Raw genomic sequence first — 17,839 nt, 5'->3', positions numbered from 1 at the left:
TTTGTCATTTTAAATCATTATGTTTATTCCTTGTTCTTTAAATAATTAACCGATTAATTTCGGACGCAACCATGTTTTACCTTCTCAATGTTGTTGGTGCATTGAAAGGGTGCAAAAATTCATTTCACACCTTTTGATTTTGTGCGATTAAAATCATTCGCTTGATTTCTTAAGAAATTTTCTTAATGCTTAATGCCATCATGAGAAGATTTAGGATTCTCTAACTCTAATATGTCTTGTTTAATCATTGCAATTAAATTGTAATACCATCACGCTGCAGTAGTTTAGTTTGATCTGAGTTAAATCTTTGTAATTAACTAACACTCATGACGATACCAAATAAGGAAAAACTAAGGTGATTTGATAATTCATTGTTTCTGCTTAAACAGTTAAGCAATTGCGTTGGATATTCACTTCAAGATTAAAGGTTGGCCATGATTTGATCTAATGATCTACTATACGTGGACTTTAAATTGATTAAAATATAATAATCAACCTTTGCTCCTAGATTTACAATTAAAATGAAGGGATTAATGATCAGATTGGGTTGATTTGTATTCAATGTCACCATATTATTTCAATACAATTCAGTATCATTGGTTAACATTACGTGTAAAATGAATAAGCCATTGTAATTTTATCAATTGGACTTTACCATTATTCATTTTTGGATCAAAGAAATTAATTGATTGAAATCTTTTGTTTGATCGTAATCATTCAATATATAAACCAGTAAAACTGAGCCATCTTCATTCAGTTTATATCTCCGTTGAAATTTGTGAAAACAATCAAACCCAAAACAAAACCAAAATGAAATTCGCCATCGCTTTAGTCGCCCTCTTCTGTGTCTCAGCCATCAGCGCTGCCCCAACCAAGGGTAAGTCTTAACCAACCTATTGTCAACAGAGTCGTTATAACTTTCCGTTGCTTTTACAGAACCAAGTCCATTTGCTCAAGCCATCATCAACCTTGCTGAAGGTGTTGTCAAGCAATTGGAAAAGCAAATTCCTGGTAAGTTAATTGTCTAATTAAGAGTTAGTGTGTTATTAACTTGATTGCTGTTCCTTATTAGACTGGGATCCAAAGGCTACCCTCGAAGCTAACTTATTGAAGGTTGTTGACAAACCATTAGAGTCTGGAGTTATTCCTGGTGAGTTCATCTTTTGCTTATTTCATTGAAAAATTTATTTATTTTAATCCAAATATCTCTATTGTTAATAAAGGATGGAACCCACAAGCCAGCATTCGAGACAATTTGGTCTCTGCTCTTGAAACCTACATCAAAAACCTTAAAGTCGAAGGTAAATATTACTGAATATATAATATTTTGAATTTTCCTTAGATTCTATTTAATAATTGAAATCACTTTTTTGTTCAATTTCAGGTTTAGATGAAACCAAACCCGTTGCTGAAAATGTTAAGGTTGTTGTTGCTGACCTCTTCGAAAAATTACCCGTCCCAGCTTTCTTCCCAAAAGATCAAATTGAAGCACAAATTGTCGCCAATGTCATTGAATTGCTCAAAAAAGTCCAACTTAAAGGTGAATATTTTACATGAATAGCAATAATTGTTGTAGATGAAACTTTAAACCATAAAAAATTAATTTCATTTCATTCGATTGCTTTGATTACCAGGATTCGATGTAAACAAGACCGTTGATGATGATGTTGCTGTCGTTGTTGATGACAGTCTTGCTGATGTTAAAGGATTGGACCCTAAGGCTTCATTGGAAGACTTTGTCAATGCTGCCCTCAAAAACTTCCTTGCCCAAGTTAAATTACCTGGTTTCAGCCCAGACAAGACTCTTGAAGACGATGTTGCTGAAGTCCTCACCAACCTCCTCAAAAACTTACCCTTTTAAGTTATACAATCCGATACAATCAACTTATTGATTTAAATAAATAATTTTCATTTACTTGATTTGCCTCATCTTAATTTAATACGTAGTTAAACCTAATCGTATGAGAGTAACAATCATCGTTAAATCATATTTAACAATGTAACCCAATCTAGATTATTGTTGATTAATCTAACAATCCATTTATCATGAAAAACTAATTTCTGATTCCGATCAAGGTTTCATGTGCTGTGAGCTGTTATAGCTAATTTTATTATAACAATCAATTTACTAATCTGCAGTTAATTACAATAATACAGACGATTACAATTATTTAATCACAAATAGCTGTTAGTTTCAATTTATATTAAATCAAATAACTATAACTATACAGTTTCTAAGTTCTTGATTCACACTTTATTTTCAGTTTGATTCAAGTTTCTTGTTGCTAATAATGACCATATCGAGTATCCAAAGTTGCATAGTTTCATTGTTCAAGGATTTTGTTTTATTAGCAATTCGATAGATAAATTCGTAGGAGTTTCAATTGTATCAATATCTCGTGTAATGATTGTATTGGGAATTTATGCAGAATTCATTTGGATCAAACAGGAGATAATACAATTATAAAAAGTTCTTGATTGAAAATAGGATTGAATGGAGAAAATTTTGCTTTTGATAAGAGTAAGGACAGAGGTTAATAGGGACACAAAAACTGAATGCATTAGAGTCACAAACATTCTCTGACTCTTACGATTACAGAATGCAAAATGTTTAACTGATTTGTTGTGTAAAAAAACAAAAAATTTTATTTTTCGAATTAAGTGCATTTTCTGGTTGTTCATCAAAATTTAAATCAGTCTTCAGTCAAGCCGTCAAAACTTATCGCAAGGATTACATGTAAACACTAGAATAAGATTAAAAACAAAAAATACATTAACCAAGTACTCGAATGTAATCACACTTTGGATCACCCTCCTACTGAAAGTAACAGTTTGGGTGAAAAGATTGTGCATTTGTCTGTCTTGTAGTTCAGAAGTACTTGTGAAACCGAAAAAACAGGGAAATATCGCTAGGCTCGGAACTTAACACTTGTCCGACTTTGACTCTCACAATACAATGTAAAATAGTTGTGTAGTTGTAATGCAATGTAAAATATTGCTACTAAAAAGCACATAATGAACACAATTGTTACATTTATGCATTTTACACAAATGCTTAAAGAGAATGGACAAGAACTAGTGCACATTGATTTCTTGCAAATTTGAACTCTGTTAGCTTGTAGGGACAGAAACACTGATTCTATTGGCACCATTAAAAAGTTCCTACGATCAACAGTTTTCGAGAAAATCGAGTCCAAAGTTGGAACTTCGGTCGCCGTTTGTACAATTATGGAAGAAGTTTTTTGCATGAAACACATTTTCCTGATACAATAATGTGATACATAACCAGAAAATGCATTTACCGTGAGGAATAAAGTTTTCTGTCCAAAATAAAAGCGATAACTTCGATTTTCAGTTAAACTGACCTTTTTCTGTGACCGTGAGTTTTAGAGACCTGAAACTTATTATGAGTCGATAAAAGTTGTTGGCAAGTATAAAAAATCTAATACTTTTGGCAATTTCGCAATAGTTCTCTCGATTTTGGCCATTGGCCTTAGAACTTCGAGCCTCGATATTTGGAGAATAATAGCATCCACAATCGTCATTGTTTGACCAAACATTAGCTCTCGTTATGGGCTATAACTCAATATGACTGAAAACCTAAGAAATCTGATCCAATTCATTTAATTTATGATATTATCTAAGTAACCATTTACCTTCTTCAACCAAATTCCAAATCTGACAACCTAAGTAATGCAATGTTATAGCTTTTTTTGCAGGATCTTGAATTATCTTAAATTTGAGTATATTATAGCCAATAATGAAATCTAACGTTTGATCAAAGAATGATGATTGTGGGTGATACACTTCTCGAAATATTGGAGTTCAAAGTTTTAAGGCCAATGGCCAAAATCTAGAGAACTATTGAGAAAGTGAAAATAGTATTCAATTCATGATATGTACAATTAACTTTTATGCACGAATAATAAGTTTCAGGTCGCTAAAACTTACGGTCACAGAAAAAGGTCAGTTTAACTGAAAGTCGAAGTTATCGCTTTTATTTTGGACAGAAAATTTTATTCCTCAAAATAAGTGCATTTTCTGGTTATGTATCACATTATTGTATCAGGAAAATGAGTTATATCAAAAAATCAGCTTCCATAATTGTACAAACAACGATCGAAGTTCCAACTTTGGACTCGATTTTCTCGAAAACTGTTGATCGTAGGAACTTTTTATTAGTACCAATGGACTCAGTTTGCATGCAAATACAAACCCAGCAAGTCTCAAATCTTAACTTAAATGTTCGAGCTTTTGGCAGTACTTTTTGTATTACATTTGTAAGTTGAACCAGAAAATTGGTTTATTTACCAAGAATTAGGTTGAGATGAGTTTGCTTTGTTTAATAAGTTGTTTCTGACACATCAAACACTTAAAAGCAAAACATCAAAACCCAAATGCGATGATATAAAGCAAGTGATCTTGAAGTGGGTCTTTATCGATCAATGATTTAATTTGTATATCCAAATAGACCCACTTTGCACAAGACTTTGTAAGCCCATAAACAGTAGAGAAGCTTGAGCTGTTTTCTCCCCTTTAGCATATCGACTTTGTTTTTATGTCCCTGCAAACCAACAGATTATAAGTTTTGAAGCAATCAATTTTCACCCGTTTTTATCCATTTGTTCATAAATGTTATAAATGTGTTAATAGCAACAACCGTAAAATAGTGCAGAAATTTTCTGGTGTCCAACATCGCTGTGAAATGAGTAAGCTTGTAAAAATATCAATGTTTCAAACATTTCATTTGGACTCTCAGTATACTTTTTACATTTTACAGGCTTACACAATTTAATTGTTTCACACCATTTTTGTAATAATTGCAATTGGCCTGAACTGTACTGTTGAAGATGGATGCAGTTAGGCAAAAAATTTATAGCAAATTAGTTCCATTTTTACTCTTGACTTTGTCATTGTTGATGATTGCATTCAATAAAATTGGCCGATTTTTGTGCGATTCACATTTTTGACTTACAAAGTGCGCGTTTTGATTTTTGTTAGATGATTTGAAGATTTAATAATTTTGTGGAAAACGAAACTTTGGATTTAAACAGTCTCCAGCTATAATTTTTATTAACAATTAAGACTGGAGGATATTGAAATCTCTGCAGTAATTATAAGGATTATATGTAAACACTAGAAGGAGACTAAAAACAAAAGATACTTTAACCAGGTACTCGAATGTAATCACACTTTGAATCACCCTTCTACTGAAAGTAACAGTTTGGGTGAAAAGATTGTGCATTCGTCTGTCTTGTAGTTCACAAGTGCTTGTAAAGCCGAAAAAACAGGAAAATATCGCGAGTCTGGACACTTACAAATTGTCCGACTTTGACTCTCACTCAGAGTCTAACATCTATCGAATCGTTAATAAAACTAAATGATTGAACAATGAAATTATGTTAATGCAACTTTAATATATTCATTATTAGCAACAAGAAACTTGAATCAAACTGAAAATTAAGTATGAATCAAGAGCTCAGAAACTTAAGATAATTGTATCGGATTGTACACCAGTAATTTAGAATGGCGAGTTTCTGAAGAGGTCCTCGAGTAATGCAGCAGCATTTTCCGCAAGAGTCTTGTTAGTGTTGAAACCAGGAATCATTCCATAGTCGATGTAGTCACTCTGATGCAAGTCTCCAAATTTAACGTTTGGGTTGAAACCTGATTAAAAACAAAAATGATTGAATTTAATGAAACAATACTAAACTTACAAAACGAGTGCCCTTGCTTGTACGATCAATTTTTTGAGGCTTATGCTGTAGAGGAAGAATCTATGAAACTGTATTTTTGTTTTGCTAAACGGTCAATGAAATTTAGGCATTTTAATTAAAAATAGTAATGCATTGGTCTCAATGAAAATAGTGATTTACTTTCCAGTGACTCCAACAGATTACTACGTAATATCCTTATAAACCCGAAAAATTTAAAACATCGTACAGTAAAGGGCACTTGCCTGGTTATTGTGCATTTCACTACAAACCTTTAACATCCTCAGTCTTGTTTGCTTCAGCTTCTGATAATCGAAATAATAGAATGAAATGAAATTAATTTTTTTACTGTTCCAGGTTTCAATTACAACAATCATTTCTAATCATGTAAAATATTTACTTTTAAGCAAGAATCTTGAGAATGATTCAAGAGCATTGTTGGTGAGCAGTTGTTCAATTGGCTCTTTTGGTACGAACGCTGTAAATAATTGTAAATCAAGAGGTTAGAATGAAATAGAAATTATTTCAACTAGATATTTACAGAAAAAGGGCATTTTCTCGAAGACTTCAGCAACAATGATCTTAACATTTTCAGCAACGGATTTATTATCATCTAAACCTAGAATTTAAACAAAAAGTGATTTCAATTATTAGTTAATCCAAAAGAAGATTAAAATGTAATATTTACCTTTGGTTTCGAGAGTTTTGGTGAGATTCATAACAGCATTCAATACGTTATCTGATATATTGGCTTTAGGATTCCATCCTTTTTTAGCAATAGAAAAGATTCGATAAAAATTAATAAATTGTTCCAATAAAATAAGCTAAAGATGCACTCACCAGGAATAAAATCAAGCGCTATTTTTTCGCTAAGATGAGGCAATAAATTATCCTCGATTGCGGCCTTTGGATTCCAATCTAATAAGGGACAGCAATCAAGTTAATAACAAACTAACTTTCAACTGAAAATAAAACTTACTAGGAATTAGCTTTTCAAATTGACTAATAACACCTTTAGTAAGGTTGGCTAAGGCTTCAACAAATGGTTTTGGTCCTGCAAAAACAACGGAAAGTTATGACGATTCTGTTGATGCTAGGTTGGTTAAGACTTACCCTGGGTTGGGGCAGCGCTGATGGCTGCGACACAGAAGAGGGCAACTAAAGCAATTGAGAATTTCATTTTAGTTTTGTTTTGGGTTGATTGTTTTCACAAGTTTCAACGGAGATATGAACTGAATAAAGATGATTCAGTTTTACTTGTTTATATATTAAATGATTACAATCAAACAAAAATTTGCTATGAATTAATTTCTTGGAAATGATTATCGATATGAAGATAATATAATTGCAAAAATTTAAGAAAGGAGAATGTCAAATTGAATAGGGATAATTGCCTATTCCAGATGATGATTAAATGATTGCAGTCAAACAAAAGATTTCCATGAATTTCTTGGAAATGATAATTGTAAAACTTTCATAGATTATTCATGCCACCCATAATGTTAACACTGATACTGAATTGAAATAACATGGTTGACATTTAAAAACAAATCAGCCCAGTCGGATGATTTATTTATTCATTACAATTGTACATCAGGAGCGAAGGTTGATTGATTATATTTCAACCATTTTAAAGTCAGAGAATAGTATATCACTAGATCGAATCATGGGTTGCCTCTAATCTTGAAAGTTAATATTCAACTTAACTGTATCAATTAATTTGTTTTCGGAATGTGTTCTAGTTAATTATCTAAGTTCAAAGAGAACTATAGCACCGAAATGGCAATAAGAGTTCAATTGCGATGATTGAATTGGGGGTCAATTGAATCAACGAAAGTTTCTTAAAAAATGTTCATTGAATTGATTGCACCCATTTTGTATTCCGCAGGTTTAAGTGATCCATAACGTTGATAGTTCTCGATCCAACCGAAGTCAAACTTAGCAAATCTGTCATTGTTTATAGCTTGTCCATAATGAACCAGATTCCACCATGAAGTTGCCCAAAAACCTTGTGCTATGTATACGGGAAGGCGAGTAGTATTGAACTGTTCCGAATGACCACCAAACAGATAAAATATGGAAGCACACATTTCTTTGACTAATTTTTCTTCGCAAATTTTGTCCGCAAAAAGATCAATCAAAGTTGTTGGAAGACGAAGTTCTCCTCCCAATAATCTCCGACAATCACCTCATAATAAGTGCTGAGTGCTCAAAATGAGTGCATTTTCTGCTTATGTATCAAAAGTTATATCACGAAAATGAGTTTCACGAAAAAACCTGCTTCTATAATTAAACAAAAAACAATCGAAGTTTCATTATTAAGGGGTGCACAAGAAGTAAAGGCTTTTTTCATTCTTGATTTTTGAGTAAATACGAGTAAATCAAGATTTAATTTTATTTTTTGATAAATCAGTATTTTTTCTAATCATCTTATTGAAAAGAGTTTTAAAATTGGCTTAAAAATAATCAAAATAAACCCAAGAAACGAAAACCAAAAGCGCCTCTACTTCTTGTGCACCCTTTATATGGCTATGTTTTGGACTAATTTTTCATAATTCAATTACGACAGTTAGACCAGACTTACAGGCTCCATTCAAGCATAAAAATAAAGCTAAACTTTTCAACAACGTATTGTGAAAAAATTAATTAATTTCGATCAAAGATTGTCAAGTTATGGCCTTAAATGGACAAAGGCGTCAAAAGCCATATATTTTAAACTTCATACCAGGGTTCTGAAGAATCGAAAAATGGCCTCAAAGTTGTTTGTATGGAATTAGTTCACCTAATATAACTCAAAATAGATCGATTGAAAGGTTCAGGTCAACAATGAGGCTAAATTTCACGGACATTTGATTAAAAACGAGATTTTTCACGGATTGAAAAGGGACTTCGATTTCGAATATTTCAAGAGATTATTCTCAAATAAAATGAGCAGAAGTAACTTTTCTTCTGTAGATAAAGTTCTGATCTTTTACTTGGGAATAATCTTTTGGAATATTCGAAATCGAAGTCCTTTTTCAATACGTGAAAAATCTCGTTTTTATCAACTCTCCTTGAAATCTACGTCTCTTTGCAAAGAAATGTGCGCTTCCATATTTTATCTGTTTGGTGGCCATTCGGAACAGTTCAACACTACTCGCCTTCCCGTATACATAGCACAATGTTTTTGGGCAACTTCATGGTGGAATCTGGTTCATTATGGACAAGCTATAAACAATGACAGATTTGCTAAGTTTGACTTCGGTTGGATTGAAAATTATCAACGTTATGGATCGCTTAAACCTGCGGAATACAAAATGGGTGCAATCAATTCTCAGGATATATTTATCCTCAGCGCAGTCAATGATCCTCTAGCCAATCGACAAGATATGGAAACACTAAGAAAGTCATTGCAAGGTGAGAGATTAAAAACTAACATTTTTTAAGAAACTTTCGTTGATTCAATTGACCCCCAATTCAATCATCGCAATTGAACTCTTATTGCCATTTCGGTGCTATAGTTCTCTTTGAACTTAGATAATTAACTAGAACACATTCCGAAAACAAATTAATTGATACAGTTAAGTTGAATATTAACTTTCAAGATTAGAGGCAACCCATGATTCGATCTAGTGATATACTATTCTCTGACTTTAAAATGGTTGAAATATAATCAATCAACCTTTGCTCCTGATGTACAATTATAATAAATAAATAAATCATCCGACTGGGCTGATTTGTTTTTAAATGTCAACCATGTTATTTCAATTCAGTATCAGTGTTAACATTATGGGTGGCATGAATAATCTATAAAAGTTTTACAATTATCATTTCCAAGAAATTCATGGAAATCTTTTGTTTGATCGTAATCATGCAATATACACCAGCAAAACTGAGCCATCTTCATTCAGTTCATATCTCCGTTGAAACTTGTGAAAACAATCAAACCAAAACAAAATCAAAATGAAATTCGCCATTGCTTTAGTCGCCCTCTTCTGTGTCTCAGCCATCAGTGCTGCCCCAACCCAGGGTAAGGATACTTTGCGTACACAGGCGTTGAGGCTTTTACAGAATCAAGTCCGTTTGTTCAAGTCCTCATCAACGTTTTTAAAGGTCTTATCAGTCAATTTGAAAAGCTAATTCCTAGTTAGTTTTATTTATAATAAAAGTTAGTTTGTTATTAACTTGATTGTTGTATTTTATTAGACTGGGATACAAAGGCCACATTCGAGGATAATATATCGCCTTATGCTGCCAAAAAATAGCGCTTGATTTTATTCCTGGTGAGTGCATCCTTTGCTTATTTTATTGGAACAATTTATTAATCTATTTTATTCTAATTTATTCTCATTGCCGATAAAGGATGGAATCCTGAAGTCGATACCACAGATAACATATTCAATGCGCTTCAAAACTTCCCAAAACTCTCGAAACCAAAGGTAAATATTACATTTTAAATTTCTTTTGGATTAACAAATAATTGAAATCATTTTTTGCTTAAATTTTAGGTTTCGATGATAACAAAACCCGTTAGTAGTAAAAAAAAGAGAACTGTCTCTCACTTCCGCACCTTCCGGTTTCCCTCTCCCCATCCAGGCACTTGTATTGCATAAAATTGACTCAAATTGGGTAAGGGTCAAATTGATTGTTATTTATTTTGGCGCCAACTAACTTAAAGATTATCAGACTAAACTTATCAGATTTTTACCGGTTTAAACTTATGTGCAATCTTTTGAATCTTTTTAAGCTTATTTTACTGGCAATAGCTTGGTTATTTTAACGGTTGAAATTTGATTTTGAATTAAATTGCCATTGTTAATCAAATTTTAACCTTTAACTTAACCAAGATATTGCAGCAAATGAAACCAAATTTTAACCTTTAACTTAACCAAGATATTGCCAGCAAATGAAACCAAATTTTAACCAGGGGAAATAATAGCACATGATTTATATTAAATAATGAAACATGTTTAATGAATAGAAAGGCAGTTAAATATAGATAAAAATGGCTCAGAAAACAAGAGTTACATTTCTGGAAAGTGAAAATTAATGAATTAAATGTTAGGGTGACAGGCTAATCTATTCAGCTGATCAATAAAATAATTATTTGCACGGTCGAAAACAGCCATAGCATTGAGAATTCTTTGACTCTGTTCGATTAAATTGTTAGCGAGGTTATTTTGAATGTTGTGAATTCTTTCGAGTTCATGACCCAAAGAGTCAGTGGTATGGTTTTCAACTCCTGAGATGAATTCCATCACTCTTAAATATTGAGTGCGCTGTCGATTTTGCATTCTTTCGTTGATATCGTGTAGATCATCCAAGTCTCTAATGTTGATTAAAATGTTGGTGGTGTTGACTGAAACTTGATTGAGTATTTGCGTGGTGTTTTCCTCAATTCTTCTCACCACGGCCATAACAGGGTCAGCCAATAGGGTTGAAATTGATGAAACCATCAAGATGATGATGGTGCTGAAACTGGTGATTGAGCAGGAGCATCAGGAATTTCATCTTCATCAAATTTATCATCTTTACCTCAATTGTCATCAATTCATTTTCGCCATTTTTATCCACATTTAACTGCCTTTCCATTCATTAAACATGTTTAATTATTTAATATAAATCATGTGCTATTGTTTCCCCTGGTTAAAATTTGGTTTCATCTGCTGGCAATATCTTGGTTAAGTTAAAGGTTAAAATTTGATTAACAATGGCAATTTAATTCAAAATCAAATTTCAACCGTTAAAATAACCAAGCTATTGCCAGTAAACATTCTCTAACTCTTACGGTCACAAAATGCAAAAGGTTTAACTAAAACGAGCTGTACAGAAAACAAAAATTTCATTTCTCAAAATAATTTCAGTTTCTGATTGTTGATCCAAAGTTAAATCGATAAAATTAGTACCCTGCAAAAAAGCTCCAGTTAAGAAAAAGTTATCAACACTTATAAACATAGAGGTCCACTTTTCGTTGGATTGCAACAGGTGCAGAAAGCATTGTGGGACCGAAGCAATGACTTTTTTGAACAGGTCCGTAAAACCAGCAGAAGCAATAGTGGAGATGACCAGGACGTGATTTATTATCAAGTTGATAAATCGTGCTCAGTTTTGGCACCGGCGAAACATCAAGAAGAACATTCTCTTGTTTTCCAGACAGGCTACAGAATGGTCTCCGCAATCACGCTTCCTGTTGGTATCGGTTGTATTAACACTCCCCGGCTACCAGATTTGCGCAGTGGCGATCAAAAAACTTATTGGACAGTATCGAAGTGCACAGTTTCATGGTTGAGCGCTGGAGGCCGGGACAAGTATGGAACATTGTTGAATCAAGGAGCTAGGGCATTAATAATTGTTGGCGATTTCAACGCAACGCGGACAATATGTCCGTGATGAAATCCATGATAATAAAAACCTAATGGCTCTGATGAAAGAGTTCAATTTACAAGAGACATATTTTTGTCAACATAGCAACACAGTCGCGCGATATGATTACATTTTATATTCTGCAAATGTGGCCTTCTCCAGAAAATTAGAGGATTTGGAAACGATCCAATCCGACCATAAAGTGATTTTCTGTAAATTACAAATTACAAGCAATCCATCAAGGAACTGGCCTTTTGCTAAATATAAAGACAAAGAATGGCTCAAGTTTGGACGAATTGTTGTAAAATCTCAACAGAGATTTTAATTCATTTTTATTTACCAATTTATTTGTACATTTAGCTACAATTTGGTAATGATGATGGCAGTCTTGCTGGTTCCTAGTGAAATTCACAATAAACAAGGTAAGTGCCCGCAACTGTACGATCTTTTTCAATTTTTTGGGTTCATATTGTAGAGGAGCAAGAAAATAGGTTTGTACTTTTGACTTTTGTTATGCTGCTGCACGGTCAATGATATTTAAGGACATTAAGGATATTACATTTTAATCTATTAAAGTCGCTGAAAAGTAATCACTATTTTCATCTTTGCTATATTTTGTTTAGGTACTTCTCAGTGACTTCAATGTATTACTGTCTTTAATTCAAATGTCTAAATATCATCAAGCGCCCACCAGGTCTCATTATTTTTCGTGATTTACAAACCCGAAAAAATTTACAATGGATCTTACAAGGGCGGGTACTTATTTTGTAAGTTTACTTTGTAATTGTTTCATTAAATTCAATCATTTTTGCGCCAACATTTATCAGGTTTTAACCCAAACGCTACATGTGGAGACTTAGTTGATGTTGGCCCGGAAAACTTGCTTGTTCAAGGAATGTAACCTGGTTTCAGTAACAACAAGACTCTTGAAGACAATATTGCTTTCGTCCTTGAGGATCTCCTCAAAAAATTACCATTGTAAATTATACAATCTGACACAATTAACTTACTCATTTAAGTAAATAATTTTCATTCACTTGATTTTCCTCCTCTTTATTGAATACGTTGTTAAACCTAATCTTATGAGAGTTTCAACCAACGTTAACTCATATTTAACAATGTAACCTAATTCAACACATTTTTATACAAATCTAGCGACTTTCAACTACAATTAGCTGTTAGTATCAACTTATATTATTCATAAAACAAATATTTTCAACTATAAAGTCTCTGAGCTGTTGATTCATACTTCATTTTCAGTTTGATTCAAGTTACTAATGTTGAGCATATTGAAGATGCCTGAACACAATTTCATTGTTCAACAATTTAGTCGTATTAACAATTCGATAGATAAATTCATAGGAGTTTCAATTGTATCAATATCACGTGTAATTATTGTTTAGGAATTAAAGTAGCATCAAACAGGAGATAATACAATCATAAAAAGGTCTTAATTGGAAATAATTTGCCCATTTGTTTGGTTAAATAATTTAGTTTATTCAGACATTAGACATTGAAGAGTAATTATGAATTTAAATTTGTATTTTGTTGTTACTTTTACATTTTTGTTGACCAATTCATTTGCTGATTTGGTACCAGAATTAGCCGATGAACATAGAACGCCTTGTCAACTAATTGAGTCTCGTAATTTCATTTGTGATGAACAATCCATTATAACTGATGATGGTTACATACTGACAGTTCACCATATAATTAATCCAGTTTATAAGGCAAACAATAAGTCAACAATCAGACCAGTAGTCATTGCACACTGTCTCTTTGGTGCATCACCAGTTTGGCTTATCAACTCTGAAAATGGCTTTGCCGCTGATTGGTCCAATGGTACAGACTTTCTTGATCTGGACACTGAAGGACGCAATTTACCTTATTTACTGTCGAATCTCGGTTACGACGTTTGGATGACAAATTCAAGAGGAAACCAGTTTGCTCGAAATCACACTTCACTCAATCCAGATACAGGTAAGTCACCGGTTGACGACAAATCATTCTAGTTTTATGATGTTATGAACCGAATCGTGTCTAATTGTATTTTATTTTCAATTTATTGTTAGATAAAGCATTTTGGCAGTTTTCCTTCGATGAAATGATTACTTATGATACACCAGCAATAATTGATTATGTTTTGGAAAAAACTGGTTATGGTAAGACGAAAGCTGGGAAAGTCATTTTCAGAGTTTAAATATCTTTTTCCTTTACCAGAAAACCTCGCTTGGATTGGTCATTCGCAAGGTGCTATGCAACTTTTCGGGCTATTATCCGAGAAACCGGAGTATTCAGCAAAAGTCAAACCTTTTATTTCTTTAGCACCAGTAACTCATATGGCTCACATCACAAGTCCAGTTAGACTTATAGCAAAGGTGCCTTTCCTTCAAAAGATTGCCAAACTTTTGGGTGGAGAGCTTCGTCTTCCAACAACTTTGATTGATCTTTTTGCGGACAAAATTTGCGAAGAAAAATTGGTCAAAGAAATGTGTGCTTCCATCTTTTATCTGTTTGGTGGTCATTCGGAACAGTTCAATACTACTCGCCTTCCCGTATACATAGCACAAGGTTTTTGGGCATCTTCATGGTGGAATCTGGTTCATTATGGACAAGCTATAAACAATGACAGATTTGCTAAGTTTGACTTCGGTTGGATTGAAAATTATCAACGTTATGGGTCACTTAAACCTGCGGAATACAAAATGAGTGCAATCAATTCTCAGGATATATTTATCCTTAGCGCAGTCAATGATCCTCTAGCCAATCGACAAGATATGGAAACACTAAGAAAGTCATTGCAAGGTGAGAAATTAAAAGCTAACTAAAAGCTAATCAAATCATCAATAATACTCATTTCACCTTCCTTACAGTGCCTTTTATTGAATTAACGATTGATGATCCTAACTTTACTCATTTGGATTTCATGTGGGCCGAAAACGTTTACCAAAAAGCATATAAACCGGTAACTGAATTTTTGCGAAAATATGATTCATACAAAACCACTACATAGATAAATAACGTTACAATGAAAAGATCAGTTGATCATAACTGCTGCTGTTGATCAGCTTATTTCTGCAGATTAATTAAACTCAATTTCAATATTTCATCTTGTTTCCATTTTGCAATATTGATTATTCAGTTCGCGTAAACTTGACTTTGCTAAATAGAGTAAGATTGTTGTGATTCAACATAACAATGAATTTTCCCAGTCCTACATGAAAAAGATCATAATCACTAATCATAAAATAAGATTAGAATCTTTGATGGGAATTTGATGATTAGTTATTTGAATGCAATTTCCAATCAATCAAGGCAATCACAATTGAGTTGAAAGAAAAGATTCGGTGATAAATTGACACAATGAATCAAATCGATTTATCTTTATAAGTGGTTGAATAAAACTAAATATTGTCCGGTGAATGATTGAAGCTCATCATTTGAAATTTCATTTTATACGCATTTTGATGGAGAAAAATGGCAACTAAACCTATCTAGCGGATCAATCAAAGCATAGTTCTTGATTGAATTTAATCAAGAGAATTGAAAATTAACATTAAAATCGATTTTTATTCATTTTTCATTGGATTCGAAGATTGGATTCGAAGATTGTTTCAATCGATAGGAGATGGGTAAAGGGAGAAAAAGAAAGGGAAACTCCACGAACACAATATTTTTTGATGGGGTTTGAGTAAATTCCAGATCTCAGATCAATAGACAAGAGATTACATTTCTCAATTGGGCTTTTTGTTTTTAACGTCTCTGCACTTATAACGGGCAAAACACTTTATTTAAAACGTGTTATCATTTTGGTCATTCCAGTCAATGCGAGGCTTATGGTCATTGTGATGAAACACTTGAGATTGATGATGATAATACGATGTTTCCTGCTGTTCATTGTGGTTGTTTTGTCCACTTATAGTTACTCCAGGAAAAGTAACAATTGAAGGTGGCTCATCATCATGTGGAGATGGAAGAATATCAGCTGAGATTCTGATTAGTTTAAATCGAGGTAAGGCAAAAGAAAAGGGCTGGAGATTGATTCGGAAATTCAAGTGAATTTCACTTTTCACACACAGTAATAAAGCCGATAAAGCCCAAATGCAGATATGGTTAAGCTATCAACGAGAAAAAAGTTATTACATTGTATTAATTGGGGATTAAATTAAACTTTGGTCAACTTACCTTCATTAGTTTATCAATAGCCAAATGTTGACAGTTCACCAAGATAATTGATCACTCCGAAAACATGACTAGTCAAATAAATGATATTCAGAACACTAAAAACTGATACAGGACTGCGATTAAGTCATTCGATGCAAACTGTTGGCTGTTATGATTGTCTCCTTCATTAATCATGATTGAATGATCGTTTACAAACCGAACTTATTTAGCTTGTTTTACTTCAGTTAAGATATTATTTAAGTATCGGAATGTTACTGTTCAAAAATCATCAAAAAGTCATCAAATGTTTATATTTTATCGCTCTCTACCTTATATTAAACGAAGATTGTTTGATTTACTTCCTTAATTAAAAGTATCCCAACAGTGAAACCATAATCAATACAATAGCATAACCGGGAAATGCAAAACTACCATGCTGCCATCTCATAGATAAATCTAGAGTTAAATTTAATGATCGTAATTTGATTTTCATTTGGTATTAGCAATAGTTGCTATTTTACGTTAATTTGTTCCGTAGAAAATTAGCAAAATACAATTTAAACAAAAGATAATAAATTTTCAAAAAATCCTAGTCATATCATTCCGTCTCACTACTTATAAATAAGTTTTTAATAAGTAAATCGTCAAGTCTCTGCCAAGAGCTATCAATGAAGCAATTAACTCTTACAATAGAATGAATATGTTTAAAAATCAGGCAATTGGATGATTGTTCTTGGATAAATAATATCAAAACCAAATCAGCTTCACATCTTGTTATTTGTTCATCTCTACAACTAGATAGTTTCATACATTATTTTCTGGTGTAAGTAAACAAACAGTGAAACTGAGTAAACTTAAATTCTGGTTAATTTAAATGGCAAGGAAACATTAACCCAATAATTTTGTTAAACGTTTACAATAGTGATAGACTATTTATAAATTTATCTAAATGGCTCTTCCAACAAGTTAAATGGAAGTGAAATGGTTGATTTAGAGTTTCATTGGGTTTCTCTATTCACTAGAAATGAAGTTGAAGCTATTGTTGTGGACAACAAGAAAACTGAAAGTCGTTAAATAGCCATCTAAATGTATGGTTAATCACTATTGTCCAAAAAAAGTAACATCAAATTGATCGGAAGCAATTACGACTCAATAAAAGCTCTTGAAGACACTTAATAGTTGTTTAATCAATCCAATGCTAAAAAAGGAAAGGTGATTGTGATCTTGAAGACGATGTTGATTGATCTAGACAGGAACAAGATGACAAAAAAAGTAAATTAAGCCCAAAGCAACCATTTTTGGTTTGCCTTACTCTTATTGTAAACATTTAACCTGAACCAGAAAAATGGTCAATACTAGACAATATTTACGCACATATTGATGTAATTTCAATGGTCAACCCTCACTCCTCATGATAATAATTGACTTGTGATTTAGGCTGAATGGAGTTTACTGATTTTCTCACCCAATCATTATATCTTAGCGAGCACATTCAATTAGTGAATCTCATGCAAAACATAAATTCATTAAATCCAGATATTTAAATCATTTCTTTTCTGGTTTTCCCCTTATCGACAGAACACTGATCGATATAATTCCTATTTGTATTGCTATTCTGT

General features: G+C 32.7%; 3 protein-coding genes and 1 long non-coding RNA gene across 4 annotated transcripts; 2 read left to right on the top strand and 2 right to left on the bottom strand.

Annotated features, from left to right (window-relative positions):
- Positions 1 to 760: 760 nt before the first annotated feature.
- On the top strand, positions 761 to 1,915 carry LOC107360863 (uncharacterized). Its single transcript, XM_015927586.3, has 6 exons — positions 761 to 877; positions 937 to 1,011; positions 1,073 to 1,150; positions 1,224 to 1,301; positions 1,385 to 1,540; positions 1,635 to 1,915. The coding sequence occupies exons 1-6, from the start codon at positions 811 to 813 to the stop codon at positions 1,859 to 1,861; spliced, it is 681 nt and encodes a 226-aa protein (XP_015783072.1). The 5' UTR covers positions 761 to 810; the 3' UTR covers positions 1,862 to 1,915.
- Positions 1,916 to 5,397: 3,482 nt separating this feature from the next.
- LOC107360290 (uncharacterized) lies at positions 5,398 to 6,986 on the bottom strand. Its single transcript, XM_015926914.3, has 8 exons — positions 6,828 to 6,986; positions 6,694 to 6,768; positions 6,555 to 6,632; positions 6,403 to 6,480; positions 6,256 to 6,333; positions 6,115 to 6,192; positions 5,987 to 6,019; positions 5,398 to 5,667 (listed from the first exon to the last, which is right to left on the bottom strand). Exons 1-8 carry the CDS (start codon positions 6,892 to 6,894, stop codon positions 5,522 to 5,524), a joined length of 633 nt encoding a protein of 210 aa, XP_015782400.1. The 5' UTR covers positions 6,895 to 6,986; the 3' UTR covers positions 5,398 to 5,521.
- A 6,549-nt stretch (positions 6,987 to 13,535) lies between these two features.
- LOC107360830 (gastric triacylglycerol lipase) lies at positions 13,536 to 15,165 on the top strand. The gene is made up of 4 exons (XM_015927556.3): positions 13,536 to 14,036; positions 14,129 to 14,218; positions 14,277 to 14,861; positions 14,930 to 15,165. The coding sequence occupies exons 1-4, from the start codon at positions 13,583 to 13,585 to the stop codon at positions 15,067 to 15,069; spliced, it is 1,269 nt and encodes a 422-aa protein (XP_015783042.1). The 5' UTR covers positions 13,536 to 13,582; the 3' UTR covers positions 15,070 to 15,165.
- A 441-nt stretch (positions 15,166 to 15,606) lies between these two features.
- Positions 15,607 to 16,646, bottom strand: LOC112538665 (uncharacterized). The gene is made up of 2 exons (XR_003081941.2): positions 16,242 to 16,646; positions 15,607 to 16,174 (listed from the first exon to the last, which is right to left on the bottom strand). It is a non-coding gene; the product is annotated as an uncharacterized LOC112538665 (long non-coding RNA).
- Between the last annotated feature and the right edge of the window lie 1,193 nt (positions 16,647 to 17,839).

This window comes from Tetranychus urticae, chromosome 2, assembly GCF_039701765.1.
Source record: "Tetranychus urticae isolate SD_2017Ah chromosome 2, NJAU_TeUrti_SD_1.0, whole genome shotgun sequence".
Taxonomy (NCBI): Eukaryota; Metazoa; Arthropoda; class Arachnida; order Trombidiformes; family Tetranychidae; genus Tetranychus; species Tetranychus urticae.
This window is presented reverse-complemented; position numbering and strand designations above follow the sequence as displayed.